The 21,798-nt window shown below is 43.9% G+C and overlaps 1 protein-coding gene across 1 annotated transcript in view; it reads left to right on the forward strand.

Annotated features, from left to right (window-relative positions):
• Nucleotides 1-17,933, forward strand: part of LOC120910459 — a 41,758-nt gene extending 23,825 nt beyond the window's left edge. Inside the window, exons 4-6 of the mRNA XM_040322217.1 lie at nt 2,951-3,001; nt 10,891-11,006; nt 17,662-17,933. Of these exons, the coding sequence (XP_040178151.1) occupies nt 2,951-3,001; nt 10,891-10,986 (147 nt within the window). The 3' untranslated portion in view covers nt 10,987-11,006; nt 17,662-17,933. The remainder of the gene's footprint in view (nt 1-2,950; nt 3,002-10,890; nt 11,007-17,661) is intronic.
• The last annotated feature ends 3,865 nt before the right edge of the window (nt 17,934-21,798 follow it).

Below are 21,798 nucleotides of genomic sequence, written 5' to 3' on the forward strand. Positions count from 1 at the left end.
GTTGATAATAATGGTAATGATAATACTAGTCAAAATAATGATAATGAAAATAATAATAACAACAAGGATGGTAACCATAGTAATAAAAATATTAATAATAATAGTAATAATAATACAAATACTAATAGTAGTCTAAAAGCATCACTAATGATAGTGATTCTAAATAAAAACAATTAGACGTAAAAATTAAAGTGTTAATAGTATCACAGATGGGGAGGTGTACTGCAGATCCATACTTCTGAATTGCAGTGGTGATCACGGCCTCCCCTGCATGCCATAGCCCATCCAGCAAATATATAAATAAATAAATGTGTCCATGAATGACATGTCTGTCATTCATGGACACATTTATTTATTTATATATTTGCTGAAAAAGCCTAATGTAAACAACGTAAATAAATTGCGCCGGGCGTACGTTTGTGAATCGGCGTATCTAGGTAATTAGCATATTCTACGCCGACATCCACGGAAGCGCCCCTAGCGGCCAACGTTATATTGCACACAATTCTACGCCGCCGCAATCAAGTTACGTCGGTGGAGGAAGCCTATTTTTTAAGCGTATCTGCCTCTGAGAATCGGCGTAACGATACGCGGGCGCGGATTTCAAATTACGGCGGCGTATCTGGAGATACGCCGCCGTAAAAGGTACGTGAATCTACCCCATAGTGTCTCAAGCTGGGTAAACACTACCAGAATAAGAAAAAAAATTGTATGAAAAAGCTTAGTACATTTGACGGCTTGACGAATGCCATTTAAAAGTAGAAGTACTTCAAAGTTTAATTTGCTTTTAATATTCCATTTTGAAATGAATAGTCTTCAGCACATGAAAAAAAAAACACATACTCTGTTAGAATTTTTTTGCAATGCACATTATCTGCCACTAAAGACTACGAGGGTTTGGGGGTTTTGGATTTTTACAAATACTATAGAACAGCACAGCTGACACGATTGTATCAAATTTATTCCTAACTCAATAAACCAGATTGGATTTTGTTGGAAGCAAAAGCCTTCAAACCCCTGCCCATAGACTCTTTAATGTGGATAACACTTCTGAAATCCCTGCATTTACTGGTAGCTCCAATACCTAAAAACCCATAATTTCCTTCGGATTTACGGCCTCGCCAATTCCAATGGTGGATGGATAAAGGATTGTACCACATTGAATACTTCCTAGACAGTAAGCATATGTATATGAAAGGAAATGCGGACTATTATCTCCAACAGTTTCAAATGTCACAGACAAAAAACTTCCACCAATGCCAAATCCAACTTTACCTTGCTGAGGAGGATAAAGGATGATACTGTTCACATGGCAATTGAAACTGAGCACCTCAGAAGGGTGGTATATCATACTTGTATAGGCAATTGGTTGTCTGTCCCCAGAGACTTTCATATAGACTGGCCTGGGGAAAAAGATTTGGAACTCGAGATATAGACTGGAAAACATGGCCTGCCAGAATACACAAGGGCATTATGAATGTCCAATTGATAGAAGTCAATTACAATGTCCTATCATGACGGTACCTTATCCTAGCCAGGCTATCCAAAATGTACCCTGAGATGTCCCCTATGTGCTTTTGAGGCTGTGGGCAGAAGGGAACAATGGGGTAGATTCAGTAAGCAATTGCGTCTGCGTATCCATAGATACGCAGCGCAATTGCTTAGTTGCGCCGGCGTATCGACTGCTCCTGATTCAGAAAGGTCGATACGCCGACTGCAGCCTAAGATATGACTGGCATAAGGCTCTTATGCCGTCGTATCGTAGGCTGCATTCTTACGATGGCTGCCAGGTGGCTTTCCCATAGTGGTCAGCGTAGAGTATGCAAATTGCATACTCACGCCGATTCACAACCGTACGCGCGGCCTGCGTTCGCATTTTACGCCGTTTGCGTTCGTCGGTTTCTGCGTAAGGCTGCCCTTGCTATTAGCAGGGGCAGCCAATGCTAAGTATACCCGTCGTTCCCGCGTTGCGATTTTTAAAAATTACGTTGTTTGCGTAAGTCAATCGTGAATGGTGCTGGACGCCATTTACGTTCACGTTGAAGCAAATGACGTCCTTGCAACGTCATTTACCGCAATGCACGTCGGGAAAGTTTCCCGACGGAGCATGCGCACTACGTTCGGCACGGGAACGCGCCTAATTTAAATGATCCACGCCCCCTACGGGATCATTTAAATTACGCGCGCTTACGCCGGGCAGTTTTACGGAGCGCACACGCAAATTACGGAGCTACTGCTTCGTGAATGAAGCGTAGCGCAGGTAATTTACGGAGGCGTAGCGTAAAAACGGTGCGCTGCGCCTCCATAGTAGTGCGCGCCCCTACCTGAATCCACCCCAATGTTCCATACCTAGTGGATTTGCCCAAAAGTCAGGTGCTTATGTGTGAGAATGCACTATTTATTTTATTCAGTGACAATGGTCAACGTTCCCAAAAAAAACTCTTCTAAATTTATCATATTCCCAAACATACACAGACCCCAACATTTTTATGTGTTTTTGGCTTCTAAAATATCTATAGCTACCACTAGGAAAACTTCTGTGGTAGATTTGACTTTAATGAAGTGCAAACTTACCTGGATCTTGCATGAAAAATTGATCGGCATCCTCTGGGATAGGCATGCCAAATTTGAAAAAGATTGGGACTCTTGGCTTCGTGATCTGCAATGCCCATCTTCGCATATCACCTTTTCTAAACAAAACAATCAAAATTTCAATTCTGCTCCTTCAAACTTTATTGTCACTGCGGTCGATCTCACTGGCAATTCGAAAATCGAACAAATGTTTTTGAAATTAAAATTTGTGTTTAAAAAATCTATAATACTAGTATACCCAGCTTCACACAGGAGGGACACACACTTTTGCTTTGGAAAGGAACTAAAAGGGAGGGAAGGAAGGCAAGAAGGAATAAAGGCCTGGTCTGACTTTCTTTTTATCTCTTCCTCTTCACAGTATACCGCTGCAGCATTTATTTTGCTTGGGATTCGATTTTTCTCCAACCAGGTCAGTTCATAAGACGGGAAAGAAATATGTCAAAAATTCCTATCTTTAACTAAAATGTTGCATCTTTGTGTCTTTCAGTTAATTGTTAACCTCTTAGGTAAAGAGCAAATTAATTAGTTTAAATATGGTACCATCGTCCCAAAAAGTATTGAATAAACATAGGACTTACGGGACCCCAACACCCGAAAGACCAAAGAAAAGGGGGGCAGTAGGACTGTTGCGGTACAAGGCTGAGTAGGTAAACTCACACAGAGTAGATAAAATAAAAATTTATACATTTATTGACATGGTATCAGACAAGAAAAAAAAATCAAAACAACATAAACAATAAAAAACAATACAGGGTATCGTGATAAACCATACAGGTCACCAAGAGTGATAAACCACTTGGGGAAAATCACGGTGAAGGTAAGGGTCAATGATGAATTCCGAGAGCTATGTACAGATGCGTTCTGGCGCGGTCTCATCGATAAAGACACTCTAAATTATCTCATCCTTAAACATTCTCGAACCCCTACTTTTTACACCTTACCTAAAACCCACAAACACCTGCTGTGTCCCCCTGGACGACCTATTGTATCGGGGATAGGGTCTCTAAACGACAACGTCACCATTTCCTAATGCCCCATGTTCTGAGCTTGCCTTCTTACATTCGTGATACATCTGATTTACTGCGTCACATTGAGGGGATCCAGATCCCTTCGGACTCCCTGCTCGTGGCTGTTGATGTCAAGACCTTGTACTCAAAAATCCCCCACGAGCGGGGGTCCTGACAGCTAGATCCTTCCTAATGGAACAGGAGCGCAAGTCATGGCCACTCAATGAATTCATTGTACAACTTTTTTCGTTTATCCTCACTCACATTTTTCACAATCCCAGGGTGTGGCAGTGGGCACTTCTTGTGCCCCCTCATACGCTAATTTATATCTTGGTGCCTGGGAAAAATACATTTTTGCTAATGAATCCTACATGCTCTTTTTGCAATCAGTGTTGTGCTGGTATCGTTTCATTGATGACCTGTTTATTGTATGGACAGGTTCTCGCACCTTACTCAATGAATTCATTAAGGGCCTGAACCACAATTCAGATAACCTCTACTTTACCTATACTTTTGATGCTACACGAATACCTTTATTTGGATTTAATGATTATTAAAAACCCTGACGATACTATAGGTACTGATCTGTATCGGAAGCCTACAGCTGGTAACACCTTGCTGCACGCCTCCAGTACTCACCCCAAATCTCTTGTGTGCAGTATCCTCTTTGCGCAATATTTGCGTTTAAGGAGGAATTGCGCATGAGATGAAGACTTTTTTTCTTCAAGCAGCTTCCCTACGTGAACGTTTACTCCTCAGGAGATATTCCTGTACCACCTTGAGAAGGGCATTCAATAGGGCTAATGCACACACCAGGACCTCATTGCTTTATACTTCGTCACGCACGCGCTTCGCAACAACACCGCAAAGGTTATCATCAAATTCTCAGCACACCATGGCCAACTACGTAACATCCTAGGGAAACATTGGCACTTACTTGCAGATCACATATACTTAGTAAGCATGTTTGCACAACTCCGAAACTAGTGTTCCGACGAGCTCAATCACTCAAGGATCGCCTGACAAGCAGTTACTACAAGCCCAACAATTCTCCCTGTTCTGGCCCAAGAGGGACATCACGATGTGGGCAATGTCCCCGATGCCCCTGGATCTTAATGGGTACCACCTATAGACTCCCCAATGGAGAACGTTTCTCCCCCCACTTCTTCACAGAAAGTGGTACCACAGGGGTTATCTACCTAATGTTATGTGGATGCAATGCATTCTACGTGGGTAAGACTATTAGAGAACTGAGACAACACATTGGGGATCACCTTTATTGGTCTTTCCCCTTTTATGCTGAGGGTACTCACACTGTCCTTTTCTCCCCGCTGCATTGCGCAAGACTCCTGTTCAGGCCTCCAACTGATCAGATCTCCCCATGTCCAAAGGTAATGGAGATTCCCCTCTTAGGCTTCCTTTCCTTAAGTAACAGCCTAGAGGCAGAGACCCCAGCCCCTAGGGGTCCCCTCCCAGTCCACACAACAGCAACCTCAGCACACCATGATCCACCCAACTCCCCTGCTGGCCAGGCTCCAGCATATTTAAGGGCTGACCCAGCCACCCTGCCAGGCCAATATGAAAAACAAAAACACAAGAGGGCAATTTATTAAAAAGTACAAAAGACAATAAAAATGCATTCACTAGATTAAAATGGATCAAGGCTTGTAATAAACCCATATAGACCTCCATAGGATCACTATGAGGCTGTAGAGCTCTGCAGGCATGAGGCTAGTTGAAGCAGAGTTCTTGAAGGAAGTTCAGCTGTCAGTCTTCAGGCTGGAACATAAGCAACAGCAGCTTCCAGAAGTGGCAAGATGGCTGCGGCTCCAAACAGCATCTCTTTCGCTTGGGCGATGACAGGAAGTGTGGGGGGGGGGTGTGGCTACATGCTTCAGGGCAGTCAGGTGTGCCCCTTTATCAAACCATATAGTAAGGCTTCCATCGAGAACTCTGCTTCAACTAGCCACATGCCTGCAGAGCTCTGCAGCCTCACAGTGATTCCATGGAATCACCGTACATGCACTTAGTGCATGCACGAGAAAATATCGCACGAGACTGTCCTCAGATTGATGATACTCTCTTTATTAGTCCTGGGTACATGGGGGTTTTATAGATAATCTACTAAGGCGGTGGGCAAATGTATCATTAGCACAATGTTATCTAGTGTGATATTGGGGGTGTTTAGCTCTCGTGGTAGATGCGTTTTCTTGTAGTGAGTCCACACCAAACAGGCATTTATCGTTAAAGGCCTGGTAGCCCACGTTTATTAAATGATAAAAAACAAAACAAAAGTCCACTCAGGAACCCCACACAGGGGTTTAAACGATGTTCAGAGATAACTGAAAATACAAGCCCACCTGGCTACTCTTCAACAGCACTGCTGCTATAGGTACTGGTACCTTAAACCACCAGATCTTCTAGTCTAACAGTCTTGGACGCACACAGCTTTGGGCTTCTTAAACGCACACAGCTTGAAGTCCCTTAATGCACACAGCTTTAGGCTCCTTGGGCGCACACAGCTTTGAAGCCCTTCAACACACACAGCTTCTGTTCGCACACAGCGTCTATCCCAACACAGAGACACTAGCAGCCACTGCTCCAACTCCACCTTCCTCTCACTTCTGTTCTCCCCAGCCCTTCATTATATGAGCTGTGTGCACCTGGGTACACACCCTGCAGGATGTCTATGAGATCTGGACACAGGGTTGGAGATCCCATCCCACCCATATCTCTGAGGAACCTCCAAGCCACAGAGCCCCATGCAGAAATAGAAAAATCAGAGAAAACTGCCAGAGCAGTTTTCTCTTTTTTTAAATTGACTGTACAGGGGCATCGTTAGGCCCAGGCTTAGGGGGCTGGAGCTCCGAATGGGTCCCCGTAAAGCCCCGAGTCCTGGTCAATTAGCTAGCCGTTGTTAGCCCCGAGCAGCGAGCACCGGGACCGGTCTGATCCCGAGTGCCGCCGTGCGGAGACCGAGTCCTGCCGATTGTGGCCGAGTCCTGCCGAGTGCGATAGCGGGATGGTCCCACCTTCTGGAGCCCAACGCCTATGATGGACGTCCCACTGATCCAATGCTGGGACCGCGGGACGTGTGACGTCCATCATAGGCGCCCGAAGCACTAGAAGGCGGGAATTGCAATACCGCGGCGCCACACCACTGAGATGATCCCCACTCGGAGCTCGGGCGGGCAGCTCTCGGATTGGGAGAGATCAAGCCAGCGAAGGAGCGATTGGGTGATAGCAAGGTAAAAAGACTACTAGGTCCAACAGGCAGTAAAGTAAATGTAAATGCAAAGTCAGGTAGGTGTATGTATGTCAGGTAGGTAGGTGAGTGTATGTAGGTCAGGTAAGTGAGGTCAGTGTAGGTCAGGTAGGTGTATGTATGTCAGATAGGTGTATGTATGTCAGGTAGGTGGTGTATGTATGTCAGGTAGGTGTATGTATGTCAGGTAGGTGGTGTATGTATGTCAGGTAGTCAGTGTAATGGTCAGTGTGTCAGCTAGATGAGTTTAGTGTTCAAAACTGATGGGCAATGGTAAGCCAGGCAGCAACCAGCAAGTGAGCTTGACCCCCACCGCCCAGTAAAAAAAAAACACGCCATGACATCTCGGATCCAAAACCACGCCGCCTCCACCCCCCCGGTGCCGGCCTGGGGCTGAAGCACCGCCGCCGCCGCCCCCGCCCCCTCGGTGCCGGCCTCGAAGAAAGTGTATATATGCAAAAAAGAATATATATTTTAAAAAGAAGGCAGAGAATAAAAATCACTAATGAAACAATTCAAGGCAAACAATGTTGAGTTATTACGGTGTGAAATATCCATTTTGATTCAAGCTGATCTAATGTTCTCACATTGTGGCTGCCACGCCAATGTCTCTTAAATGGTTAAATTCCCCTAAATTTTAGATGGGAGGGGTCCTTATGTGTTCAAGGAAAAAATGCTTGGATACACTGGGCCAAATCCTCAAAAACGTAGCCTAACTTAATTTTTCCCATTTAAGTTACACTGGCGGGAAATTTCTACCTAAGTGCCCGATCCACAAAGCACTTACCTAGAAATTTCACGCAGTGTAACCTAAATTCTCCCGGCGCAAGGCGGTCCTGTTATCCAGGGGGCGATGACAATTTAAATGAGGCGCGCTCCCGCGCCGGCCGTACTGCGCATGCTCGTGACGTCATTTTCCCGACGGCAGCGCGCGAAATTACGTTACGCCGGGCTTTGTGGATTGCGACGGGACATAAAGTTGCGTCGGGTAAAAAAAAAGTTACGCGCCGAAAAAAAAAATTCTAAATTTAAAAAAAATTGCGGCGATCGAAAAAAAGGTCTGTTTTTACAAGGTGTAAACAGTTTACACCTTGTAAAAGCAGCCCTAATTTTACATATGCAAACGTAAACTTACACAGAAAAAACAAAGCTGAAAAGCTTTGTGGATCTCCGTAAGTCCTCATTTGCATACGCAAAGCGGCATTTCAATGCGAAATGCCCCCAGCGCCGGATGCGGTACTGCATCCTAAGATCTGACAGTGTAAGTCTCTTACAGATGTCAGATCTTCTGCCTATCTTTGGAAAACTGCTTCTGAGGATCAGTTCCAAAGATAGGCACAGGGATACGCAGGCTGAACAGCAGTTCCGCCTGTGTATCCCTTTTGAGGATTTGGCCCACTATGTTTATCATAGCCTTTCAGAATATTTTGTACATACTCCTTGATACGTACTCTGAGGGGTCTCTTGGTACGTTCAATGTATTGCAAGCCGCAGCTGCATTCTAAAGCATTCACTGCCCCCTTAGTACTGCAACATATGAAATCATTGATCTCTTGTAATACCTGTACTAGTAGAGTTAAAACTGAATATCTTTACATTGGGATGTTTGGTTTGTGAACATGCAAAACATCTCTTGCAAGGAAAGAAACCCTTCCCAGTAAAAAATGTAAAAGGTGTTTTTAGTGGCTCAACTACATTTCTTACCACTCTGGGGTAGATTCACATACAACTAGATCGGCGCAGCGTATGTGAGATACGCTACGCCGCTGTAACTTACATTAGGCCGGTTCGAATCCCCAACGAATTTGCGCCATAAGTTACGGCGGCGTAGTGTATCTCAAGCGGCGTAACGGCGCGGAATTCAAATCTGCGATTAGGGGGCGTGTTTCATTTAAATGAGTCGCGTCCCCGCGCCGAATGAACTGCGCATGCTCCGTTTCTAAATTTCCCGCCGTGCATTGCGCGAAATGACGTCGCAAGGACGTAATTTTTTAAACTTAGACGTGACTTACGTACATTCCGATTCACGGACGACTTACGCAAAAAAAAAGAAAAAATTCAAATTTCGACGCGGGAATACTTAACATGGCAAATCTAACTATACGCAACGAAATAGCAGCTTTAACTATACACCGGAAAAAGCCGACTAAAGACAACGTAAAAAAATGTGCCGGCCGCTCGTACGTTCGTGGATCGTCTGAAATAGCTAATTTGCATACCCGACGCGGAAAACGACGTGAACGCCTCCCAGCGGACGCCGAAGTATTGCATCTTAGATCCGAAGGCGTACGAAGACGTACACCTGTCGGATCTAACCCAGAAGCCGTCATATCTTGTTTTGAGGATTTAAAACAACGATATGACACGGGAAATTTGAAAGTACGCCACTGTATCAGTAGATACGCCGGCGTAATCTGTCTGTGGATCTGCCCCTCTATCTTTAATAGTAGGTGCCCTTCTGTAGATAAATTTAGGCTTCATAGGTAATACACATTGAAGGTGTTTTTTTTGTCTGCTTGTAGTATGAGCCAGTGTCTCTTGACAATCTTCTCTATCTTGCGATATTGACAATTATCCAAAATAATGGGGACTAGATCGGGTTGCTGTTCTGATGGTCTATTATTTCCCAGGATAATACAATATCTCGATTGTTGATATTTAGTTTTTGTATAAACTCTTCTAGTCAGTTTCGATCTCCTTTCCACAAGATGAATATGTTGTCAATATATCTTTTATATATGGTAAATTCCATAGATATATACGTAAACACTGTCTCTTCCTCCCATTCAGCCATAAACAGTCCTGCTACGCTGGGTGCAAATTTAGCTCCCATTGCTACTCCAGTGTTCTGATGGTAATACTTCTTTGTGATCATACCAAAAATAGCTGTTCCGAAGGCAGAAGTCAAGAAATTTTATGAGAAATTTTCTTTGAACAAAGGGTAACTTAGTATATGTCCTAAGTCCCCATTTTGCAGCTTCACATGCCTGGTGATGATGGATGATAGTATATAATGAAGAGACGTCCGCCGTGGCTTTAAGGCCTTGAGGTCGATCTCCTCTAGCAGTTGAAGCAATTCCCTTACCACATCCAAGTTAAATTCCCTAATAAAAATAACAAAAACAAGCACATGGACTGTTTATTGTCTCAAAGTGACTGGGAAGTGACATCACTTGGCAGCCCCTACGGGGGGTACCGCTACAAATGCAAGTACCCCTTTCTGTGTTTAATGGTCTGTGTCAACCCCCCCAACTGCCGCTTTTTGCTGGACAGATTAAAATAACAGACTTACTAGCATAATCAACAGATGAAAGTAATCGAAAAAACGTAAGAAAACTAAAACTAATATAGCTTCCATATCTATGAATTAAAAAGCTGCAATATATCACTTTTTTGTTTTTGGGTTTAATACCGCTTTAACTTCCACAGGATAGCTGAGGGTTGAGCCAGCCTATGTTAGCATGGCTGATCTTAGATAAGGACTACGAAATTACACAGCTCTGTGGCTCTTCTTTGAAAGCTAATAAGATGAATGTTATAAATCACAAAAAAATGTGTTTTGTGGAACAAAATTGTTAAACACATCTAAGTATTCTTTTCCCCCACAGGCCAAAGCCATCTTTTCTTTCATCGTAATAACCTTTATGTTTAGCAGTGCTGGACTTGTGTTTAACTTTTTGGATATCAATCGATATGACTCCTGCGTCCACCCAAACTATTTCAAGTTATATCTGCATTGCAGAAACACCGTAAGTTACAAATATTTATTACAGTACTTATTTTCCATGTTGAGATGTATTTTTTTGAAGTACATAGAACCACTGACATCAGTCACTAGCCCAGATGAGCTTACAATAATGTGTCCATTCCCTAGGTCTAGAATATACACAATATTACCAAAAGTATTAGAATGCCTGCCTTTACACGCACATGATTATGCACTGAAATGACTAAACTGTTCATGACAGTTTTACTGAAAGCCTCATGTCAACTATGTTACTGTGATTTTTTTAATTTTTTTTGCAGGTGGCTATTCGAACACTATTTTATGCTATCACTGGAATTAATGTGGTTGTTCTGCTTATGTCAATGTTGGTTGTTATTTGTAGAGGGACCCTATAGAAAATGGTTGTATTTCCGAGGTGAGACACAACTTTTAATTGGAATCTTACATATAGACATAAATAGGTAGATTCAGGTACGTTGGCGTAACTTTGCGGCGGCGTAGCTTAAGGAATTTAAGCTACGCCGCCGTAAGTTAGCGAGGCAAGTACATGATTCACAATGTACTTGCCTGCTAAGTTACGTCGGCGTAGCCTAAATCGGCGGGCATAAGGGCGCCTAATTCAAATGTGTTTGAGGGGGGCGTGTTTTATGTTAATGGCGCTTGACCTCACTTTTTTAATGTTTATTTTTACTGCACATGCGCCGGGTGCCTACATTTCTCAGTGTGCATTGTGGCTAAGTACGCCGCACGGGCCTATTGATTTCGACGTGGACGTAAACAACGTAAATCCCGATTCACGGACGACTTACGCAAACGACGTAAAAAAATTTGAATTTCGACGCGGGAATGGCGGCCATACTTGACATTACTATTCCACTAGGGCCTAGCTCTAACTTTACGTGGCCTATATCTTACGTAAACGGCGTAAAAGTACTGCGTCGGCCAGGCGTACGTTTGTGAATCGGCGTATCTCCTCATTTACATATTCTACGCCGACCGCAATGGAAGCGCCACCTAGCGGCCATCCGAAATATTGCAATCTAAGATAGGACGGCGCAAGCCATCGTATCTTAGATATGTTTAAGCGTATCTCTGTTTGAGCATACGCTTAAACATAAGTCGGCGTAGATTCTGAGTTAGGTCGGCTTATCTACTGATAAGTCGGCCTAACTCTTACTGAATCTACCTAATAAACAGTTGTGATGTCTTTTTGGATATACACATTTCCTTGCTGCTGGAAGATTTACAACAACTAGAACTGCATCCCAGTTTCTATGTTTTCATACATAGTTGAGTCTCTTATGCCGAGTACACGCGGTCGGAATTTCCGACAAGAAAAAGTTCCATGTGAGCTTTTGGTCGGAAATTCTTACCGCGTGTAGGCTCCTTTGGACTTTTTCTGTTGGAATTTCCAACAGCAACAATTTGAGAGCTGGTTCTCAATGTTTCTGACATTTCTTGTTCTTGTCGGAAATTCCAATCGTCTGTATGCAATTTCCGACGCGCAAAAAAACATGCATGCTCGGAATCAATTTGACGCATGCTTGGAATCATTGAACTTCATTTTTCTTGGCTCGTTGTAGTGTTGTACGTCACCGCGTTCTTGACGGTCAGAATTTTTGGGTAGATTCACATACAAAGGCCTAAAATTAGGACGGCCTAGCCTAGTCTTTTTAGTTAGGCTATTAGTGATTCTCAAACCACTTACCTTCAAATTTTCGGCGGCGTAGCCTAAAACGAGCGGGCGTAAGCGCGTGTAATTCAAATGACTGGGAGGGGGGCGTGTAGTATGGAAATGAGGCTTGACCTCACGTTTTTTGACGTTTTTTACATTGCGCAAGCGCGGGGCGACTACATTTCCCAGTGCGCATTGCGGCTAAGTAGGCCATACAGGTCTATTGATTTTGACGCGTACGTAAACGACGTAACTCCCGATTCGCGGACGACTTACGCAAACGACGTTAACATTTCAAAATTTGCGGCGGGAACGGCGGCCATACTTAACATTGGCTAGGCCACTAGAGCATAGCTCTAACTTTAGGCGGCCTGTTCCTTACGGAAACTACGTAATTCGACGGTGTAGGCCTGGCGTACGCTTGCGTTCGGTCGTGAATCGGCGTATCCCCTCATTTAAATAATCTACGCCGGCCGCAAAGGAAGCGCCATCTAGCGGCCAAAAGATACATTGCAATCTAAGATAGAACGGCGCAAGCCGTCCTATCTTAGATATGTTTAAGTGTATCTCTGTTAGAGAATACACTTAAACATAGGTCGGCTTAGATTCAGAGTTAGGTCGGCTTATCTGTAGATAAGCCGGCCTAACTCTTTGTGAATCTACCTATTTGTGTTACCGTGTGTATGTAACACAAGTTTGAGCCAATATTCCGTCGGAAAAAAATCCAAGTTTTTCTTGTCGGAATTTCCGATTGTGTGTATGCAGCATTAGCCTTGTCTCTACATCCTGTGCTTGAAAACATAGGAACTGGGGTGCAGAAATATGGCAGCAGGTATTCTGGAATGAGTCAACATTTGAAATGTTTGGTTGTAGCAGGATACGGTTTGTTGGTGAAGGGCTGGAGAGTGGTACAATAATGAGTGTCTGAAGGCAACAGTGAAGCATGGTGTGGGTTCTTTGCAAGTTTCTGCAAATGGAGTTGGAGATTTGGGCAGTATCAATGGTGTCCTCAATGCTGAGAAATACAGGCAGATTTTTATCCATCATCACATACCATTAGGCAAATTAGGCGATCGCCTAAGACCTCGCACTCACAGGGGCCTCGCAGTCGCCTAACTTGCCCAATGCATTATCCCAGTTTTGAGGGAGAGGGGACCTTAACGCTGCTGTGCTCAGGCAGTGTTATGAGCCCTAACTCAGGAGAGGGGCCGCCAGCGTCCCTAACAACCAGTGAAAAACGTTGACACCACCCCTTGTGACATCAATGACCCGGCATGTCCTCAGTCAATGTCGTCACAAGGGGCGGGTTCACCATGTGGTATCGTGGGTGGCCCCCGCCCCTTAATTATTAAAGAGCAGGATCTGGGGGCCGCCTTGTTATAGGGGGCTTCCAGATTCCGTTAAGCCCCCTGCCTACAGACCCCCACAACCACCGGCCAGGGTTGTGGGGAAGAGGCTCTTGTCCTTGAATTATTTTTTACATCATGGGCGTGAGTGGGGCCCCATGTTAAGTTTTGCCTAAGGCCTCACAAAGCCTAGAGCCGCCTCTGCCATCAGGGAGGCGTGTGATTGGCCCCAAATTTATTCTGCAGCAGGACAACGACCCCAAACATGCAGCCAATGTCATTAAGAAACTATCTTCAGTGTAAAGAAGAACAAGGAGTCTTGAAAGTGATAGTTTGCCCCCCTGCAGAGCCCTAATCTCAACATCATGGAGTCTGTCTGGGATTACATGAAGAGACAGGATTTGACGCAGCCTACATCCACAGGAGATATGTACTTTGTTTTCCAAAATATTTGTATGGAGTGCCTCAAGTGGGTAAGACTAATGTACATAAAAAAAGGAGGGGTACAATTATCCACATGAATTAATCCAAAAAGTAGGGGGATTAATCCCCAGAAAACCCCAACACAAGGGAGGGGGTCTTCTAACAAAGTGAATGGACTATCTCGGTACAAATTAATAACACATTTAAAGTAACATAAAAAAATTGCAAAAGTTAAAAGAAAGACTTTTTTGAATGCATGTGCACATATATATATATATATATAATAAAATCATATCTATCACCGAATGACAGACTAATGTATATAGGGGTCATAAGTAATATGCCCTCCCTGAAGAAGTAAACCCCATGGGGGTGCCCAATTGCTCCTCTACATGTTTCACAGATTAATCTGCTTTTTCAGGAGGAAAAAGCAGTACAATACCCGCAACAAGACATAACAGTCAAATACAAAACAATACATATGTAGCGCTACCCCCTCAGGAGCCGCTGGTTGTTTTTGGGATCGGCGTATTAAGTTACCTTCAATCATTGTCTAGGGTGATTGTAGTGAGTAGAGCAGTAAACGAATGTCCAATCAGCAAATACTATTTTCTGAATGCTTTATTGTCTCGGCCCAACACGACCAACATCAACATAACATGGGACAGAAAAGGTTGATGAAGTAAGAGAACCTTGCAGTATCAGGCTTGGATAAAAGACGAGCAATCCTGCTCTCAGTAGTGATAGATATAGTTCGTCGCCACTCTAGCCAGAGTGGGTGAAGTGCCCCTGGACAGACTCCCGCCACGAGCCTGGCAGTCGAAGTGTCACTTTAAGGTTGCTGGGAGGAACTGGCCTCTGCCACAGGCCTGGCTCTAGTGGGGCCTCTGCCACAGGCCTAGAACTTGGATGAGCGGAATAGTTGAGCTTATCCTCCCAGTAAATTGTGCTTTGGGGTCACCGACTGACAGTACTAAGGTTATCTGTCAGTATTCGGTCACCCAGATCCCCGATGGTTCTTTCAAGCTTCTCAGACAACCTGCCTCCTGGTTCTCCTTGAGCCAACCCCCCACTGCACAGCACGCAGCTTGGGATCTCTTCAGTAGAGTTGGGAACCCAGTAAGTCACTGGGGCCCCCGGTAGCATCAGTTGCTCCAGGCCAGGAGGGCCCAGAGTCAGGAACTCTGCGTTGCACACGACCCCAGGCAAGGTAGGCCATAGTGGTGGCCCGCAATGTGCGCACACCCTAAAGGTGGGTGCCGCACCCGGAACCAGGAACCCGCGAAGAACCCAGAACAATGGCCTCCACCACAGAAATACTCCTCCCCAGAATGCCCCGCGAGGGAAAACTCCTCTAATTGGATGCTAGGGAAAAGCGGCTCCGCCTGGACCTAAAAGTAAGGGGGCGCTACATACTCCCCCCCACTGTCCCCAGTGTCCTAAGGCATTCAAGCCTGAATGCCAGCCTGATACTTGCTAAACAGTATAGAAAGTAGGAAAATAGAAGAAACACATTTGTAAACATTAAATTACAATATTGGCAATTTAAATAACATATGACAATACACACATACACAACCCTATCTATCTATGCTGCCCAGTCTCTGCAGTGTTGATAGTAGGTGGGTCCAGAAAAACCTGCATAAAAATATAAAAGAGCATACAAAAATACACATCCTAATGTAATAAGACCGTTTCTATATACAGTCTCCAAGTTCGGAATTGAAACTGCACACTCCCGGCAACGCGCAAAATTTCCCTTCCTCCCGAGGAGTTTAAGTGTAATGCCGCGTACAGACGGTCGTTTAATGCGATGTTAAAAAACAAAGTTTTTAAAAACGTCACTTTAAATGATTGTGTGTGGGAGAAAACGTTGTTTTATGTCTTCTGAAAAACGACCCAAAAAAATTGAAGCATGCTTCAATTTTATGTGTCGTTTTTCAAAACGTCGTTTTTTACTTCACAGAAATTGACCGTGTGTAGCAAAAAACGACGTTTCAAACAACGTTTTTACACCCGTGCATGCCCAGAAGCTAGTTATAAAGCGAGCTTCAATGGAAAAACGTGGTGAACGTAACCTCGCTTTGCTAGAGCACTGTGAAAAAACGATGGTGTGTAGGCAACATCGTTTTTGAAAATTGAAGTTTCAAAAACGTCGTTTTTTACTTCACAGAAAACGTCATTTTTTTACATTGCATAAAACGACCGTCTGTACGCAGCATAAGTGCTGAGCATAATTTACCCTTTACTCTGTTTGCAAGAAATAAAACTCTAAACCAAATGTACATTTTTGTCCTGCAATAGAATGTTGCAGAACACTGCCCCTAGCGGTCAGTGCGCTGGAACTGCGGCAGTCCAAGTTCAATTGTAAAGAAGTAGCAGCAAAAGGGAAGTAAAAAGATAAAACATTTCTCTTTTCACTGAATCTTCCGGTGCTGCTGTGAAGAAGTTGGCAAGGAACCCCTCTAAGGCCCCGTACACACGACAGAGGAACTCGACGTGCTTGGCACGTCGAGTTCCTCGTCGAGTTTTGGGATGAAGCCGCCGAGGAGCTCGGCGGGCCGCCTTCTCCCATAGAACAACGAGAAAATAGAGAACATGTTCTCTATTTTCTCGTCGAGTTCCTCGGCGGCTCCATCGAGCCAAAACTGTACAGACGACAGAGTTTCTCGGCAGAATCCGGGTTTTGACCGAGTTTCTCGGTGAATTCTGCCGAGAAACTCTGTTGTGTGTACGAGGCCTAACTGACTGAACCCAACCCCTCTAAAGTTCTTCACATAATAACTTGATGTGGATCCGGAGAGGCCAGGGGGAAAGGGGAAACTGGGAGAAAAATACAATTCGAACGGGGCAAACCCTTGTCCAAAACTTCCGAAAAGTCAGTAGGTCAGGCAAACTCAACATCTGACCTACTTGTAAAAGCGGGGATCAGGCAACATAACAGTGTCCCCTCTTGCGGAAGTCGATGAGACCGAAAAGGTCTGATCCTCCTTCCCGGGACACTTCAACACGACCCGGTGGTGACAATTGAGGGGCACAGTGGCTGCGTTTGATGGCATGGCACAGTGGTAACCATTGATGGCACAGTGGCTGTGTTTGATGGCATGGCACAGTGACTGCGTTTGATGGCATGGCACAGTGACTGCGTTTGATGGCATGGCACAGTGACTGCGTTTGATGGCATGGCACAGTGGTGCAAATTGATCGCATAGTGACTGCATTTGATGGCATGGCACAGTCGTGATAATTGATGGCGCAGTGGCTGCGTTTGATGGCATGTCACAGTGGTGACAATTGATGGCACAGTGGCTGCGTTTGATGGCATGGCACAGTGGTGACAATTGATGGCACAGTTGCTGCGTTTGATGGCATGGCACAGTGGTGACAATTGAGGCACAGTGGCTGCATTTGATGGGCACAGTGAGGCTGCATTTTTTTTATTTTTTTTTGTTTGCACCCCCCCAAAAATTTTGAGTACCAGCCGCCACTGAACATAGCACACACAATGCAGTATGCATGGGTCAAGAGAACAGTTTTTTAGAGAAGTTGATGATTTTTTTTTTTTTTTTAGCCTGAGTATGTACTGTATTATCTAATTAACTATATTATCCATTTATTTCTTCCAGATCTTTACCACTTAATTGGCACAAGAAAAAGCCAACTGACTGAAGACTCAGCAAAACCATCACAAATGACACTTCATCTAAACATAAAATCCCCATACTGTACCCAACAACTTTTTCTGAACCAGACCTTCTGAATGTACAGGACTGGATATTCATAACAAATTTTGTTGCCTTATCCATCAGATGTTCTAGTCCAGTGGTCATCAACTCCTGTCCTCAGGGCCCACTAACAGGCCAGGTTTGCAAGATAGCTGAAAAACATCATAGGTGATATCATTGTCTGCTCAGTTATTGCAGTATTCTAGTCTGCATCTCCCCAAGGTAATACATAAAACCTGGCCTGTTAGTGGGCCCTGAGGGTTGATGACAGGGGTCAAGTCCTGGGGAAAAATGTGTGGGAACTCCCACCCAAGATCCATTCCCCCGCCCAAAAAAAATAAAAATTATACGCTCATATGCATAATTACTAAACCGCAAGTTCTTTCTAAATCCTGCGATAACTTGCGGCAGACCTCCGCAATGTCTCATGGGAACAATGACAAAAGTTCCCAGGAGACATTGCGGCATCGAGGAAGTGACAGAATACCCGCACACTACCTGATGAATCCATATACAGGAAGTGGCCAGTAACATAAAGGAATACTAAGGTTTGCCTGCCCCTGACAGTGACTCGAGCTGGGAATCGCCGCTTAGTGAAGGATTGGCTCGGGCGGCTCGGCTGCTCTCGGCTGCTCTAGTCCTGCAAAGGGGAACTGAGTTCCTGCTGTGAAAAAAGTGCAGGAACTCCGTTCCCACGCGTTCCCGCAGGACTTGAGCCCTGGTTGATGACCACTGCACTAGTCCATTTTGCCTGCAATTCTCCTATAGCTGGTGAATGGGTTCTGTGGACAGCTGTTGTAGTTAATTTCCCAATGGGAGCCTTAAGGCCCGTACACACGATCGGATATTTCAACAACAATTGTCCGATCCACGTGTTTTGTCGGATAATGCGACCGTCTGTATGCTCCATTGGACAATTGTTGTCGGAATTTCCTTTTTTAAGTCAATGCACATAGGGCACACCCCTTGCTACACCCCCTTAAAGGAGAATTATCCACAAAAAAAAGGTTAGTTAAAGTGGATGTAAACCCGATTCATGAAATTTGAGCTGGACACATATATTTGCAGTATTTTGTTACCTCTTTTCAATGAGCTAAGTCTTATAGCTCTCTTCTGAACGGTTCCTTTGTTATCAGCCTGAGAACTCCTGACATATTTTTTGACTTTTTAGAAAAAAGTAGGCTGAAGGTTGCTAAAATAGAGTAGCAGAGAGCAGCTCCTATTACAAAACAGCTCTGAGAGTCTCTGCATATGATTAGAGGGGGTGTGTGCCTTTCCTCCAATCAGCAATGTTAGCTATCTTGGCTGTATGCCCAGACATCACACTCTGTGTTAACCAGGAAGAGAAAAATCTCCTAACACGATCTCAACTTTCTAAACGGTATATAAATGTGAACACAGCAGATATACATATTAAACCCAAATAGGGAGATTTGGTTAATCTCTGTGTATCATCTGAGGCTGTTCACTTCACTGGGTTTATGGAGGGTTTACATCCACTTTAAATCCACAAGGACTTTTTTTTTACCACCACTATTCCTTTATATTGGCCTTTTAGGCTTCATTTCCACTGGCGTTTTTACAGCCACTTTTGTTAGCCTTTTTTACAGCTTAAAAACGCCTGTCCATGTTTATTTTGTAAAAAAAAAAATTTTTTTTTTTTTTTTTGAGCTGGAGCGTTTTTGCGCGTTGTTACGCGTTTTTGAGCGTTTTGAGCGTTTTTTTTACAGCTCAAAAACGCCTATGCCATTTGAAGCTCAAAAACGCCTATGTGGGCATGATGCCATAGAATAACATGGACAGGCGTTTTTAAGCTGTAAAAAACGCTCAGAAAAGTGGCTGTAAAAACGCCAGTGGAAATGAAGCCTAAAATTTACAAATGCAGCAATTTAGAATTTGGATGAAAGGTTTAGCGCTGGGAAACACTTTTTGAAAGATAAAAAGTGAATTTTATATACAAATATATGGATCAGACCAAAATGAGGGGGAAAGAGGGACATTGCTCCAAATCAGGGACAGTCCCTCGAAATCAGGGACAGTTGGGAGCTATGAATCTGTGCTGCAGCACACTGCTGTCAGTGCCCCTGTGAGAGTCAATTTCATGTGTGTGTGCCGCCCATTCCAATTTATTGCCCTCCTGAGTCTTGTCCCTGGGCTACTTACTTACTATTAATCTATTGTACTGTATTAACTATCGTAAATAAAATAAGATTTGTTTTTGTCTTAATATTTACATTAAAGCACATTACAAATTGCGTATTGTACTTGTTGGTAGCCTAAATACTAAAATGTGCGCTTAAAACTGTAATTTTGTAACTTTCGAAAAGGCCAGTAAAAACTTGGCTGTGCCGGTAAATTTTGGGTGTTGTGTCAGTAAATTTCAATCTGGTAGGTTGGCAACACTGCCTCCTAATATGCACTGGCAGCAGTCCAACAACTGTCAGTCCTCAGGCTGAGTGCGCCAACCTTTACCAACCCTGTCTAGCAATATTTTATTAGCATAGCTGGTAGTAGATTGTCATATTCAACCAGACTTTCTGTAATGTTGAAGTCGTTTTATAGCTTCTTCATCCCACTTTGTCAGGTCTGGAGAAGGTATGATGGGCCTTCAACATTACAGAACAAGTCCAGTTGAATGTGACTACTACTACCGTGTTTCCCCGAAAATAAGACACCGTCTTATATTTTTTTTCCCTCAAAAAATCACACTATGGCTTATTTTCGGGTGGTGTCTTATATGTCGAATTGTGGTGCCATTTCACGGGCAAATGTTTGAATATCAGCCCTGCGCACAACCAAAGCCTTTGCTCTCCTGTCAGCAACCCATTCACTAACCATGTCTTCCAGCTCAGAAAATAAAGGTTGCCTACCTGAACCACACTTGCGCTTCTTGGAATTTCCTCTGTCCACCTGTAGACTGAGAGTGGATCTGGGGTGATCTCTTTGGGCTCAGTAGCAGCTTTTCCCCCTATCCCCTGGTGTTTGTGTGGGGTGAGAGAGGTGGTACAGAGCTTCTCCTCACTTCTTTACAGCTCTGAGCTCCGCACCAGTACAGTACTACCGTATCACGTGTTGTTTACCGCTCCGCGCCGCATACGACACGCCCATTGCTACGTCTTATTTTCGGGGGATTCGACACACCCTCGCTACGTCTTATTATCGGGGATTCGACACGCCATCACTACGTCTTATTTTCGGAGGGGTGTCTTATATTTCGATCTTGCGTCGAAATCCCGCTACGGCTTATTTTCGGAGTACGTCTTATTTTCGGGGAAACACGGTAGCTCTGCTATGACCTGGATACATAGGAAACTTCAAAGACAGTAATCATGGAAGAATGTATTTATTAGTAAAATAAAAGGATGAACTAAAGCGCTGGCCAACAGTGAAAAGTGAATGAATGACTGGTGTAAAACCAAAATGCTGCTCAAATCTAATATGTGCTAACGACAAAAACAAAGGTATAAAAGTAAAAGTGATGAGCGCACATTGAAAAATCTAAAAGTGAATAATAAATCAGTCAAAACTGATAACAATCCATTAAAAAACCTATATAAAAAGAGAACAGTGAACCAAAATCTAAGTGAACTATAACTCAAGTCCAAGAATAAGTGCAATTCAGTGCAGCAAACTGTTTAAAACGAATACAGTGAACTATAACTCGAGTCCAAAATGGATGAAATCGATGTGCAGCAAATATTAAAACTTCTGTCCATGGATGATCAATGTAGACAATCTAGATGAGTCTTCACAAAGATTGAGCTCACAGAGCGCTTACCGCTAGCCAGTAAGTAATGCGTGAAAACGAAATCCTCAAAGGCACCAAAGTAGAGTCTGTGAGTAGTGACAATCCGGGTACAGGTACAATGAAGTCAGCTCACCAAGATGACCGTGAGTGTTAGCATGAGCAAGATAAGGAAATAAAAGCTCTCATCGTGAAATATGTCAAACACTCGAACGGTTTAATGAAGATAAAAAAATAAAAAAAAACACTTCCAGCCCAAGGCCGTCATATGGCATCCTTGAATTGCAGCTACA

The sequence above is a fragment of the Rana temporaria genome, chromosome 8 (assembly GCF_905171775.1).
Source record: "Rana temporaria chromosome 8, aRanTem1.1, whole genome shotgun sequence".
NCBI classification, from domain to species: domain Eukaryota; kingdom Metazoa; phylum Chordata; class Amphibia; order Anura; family Ranidae; genus Rana; species Rana temporaria.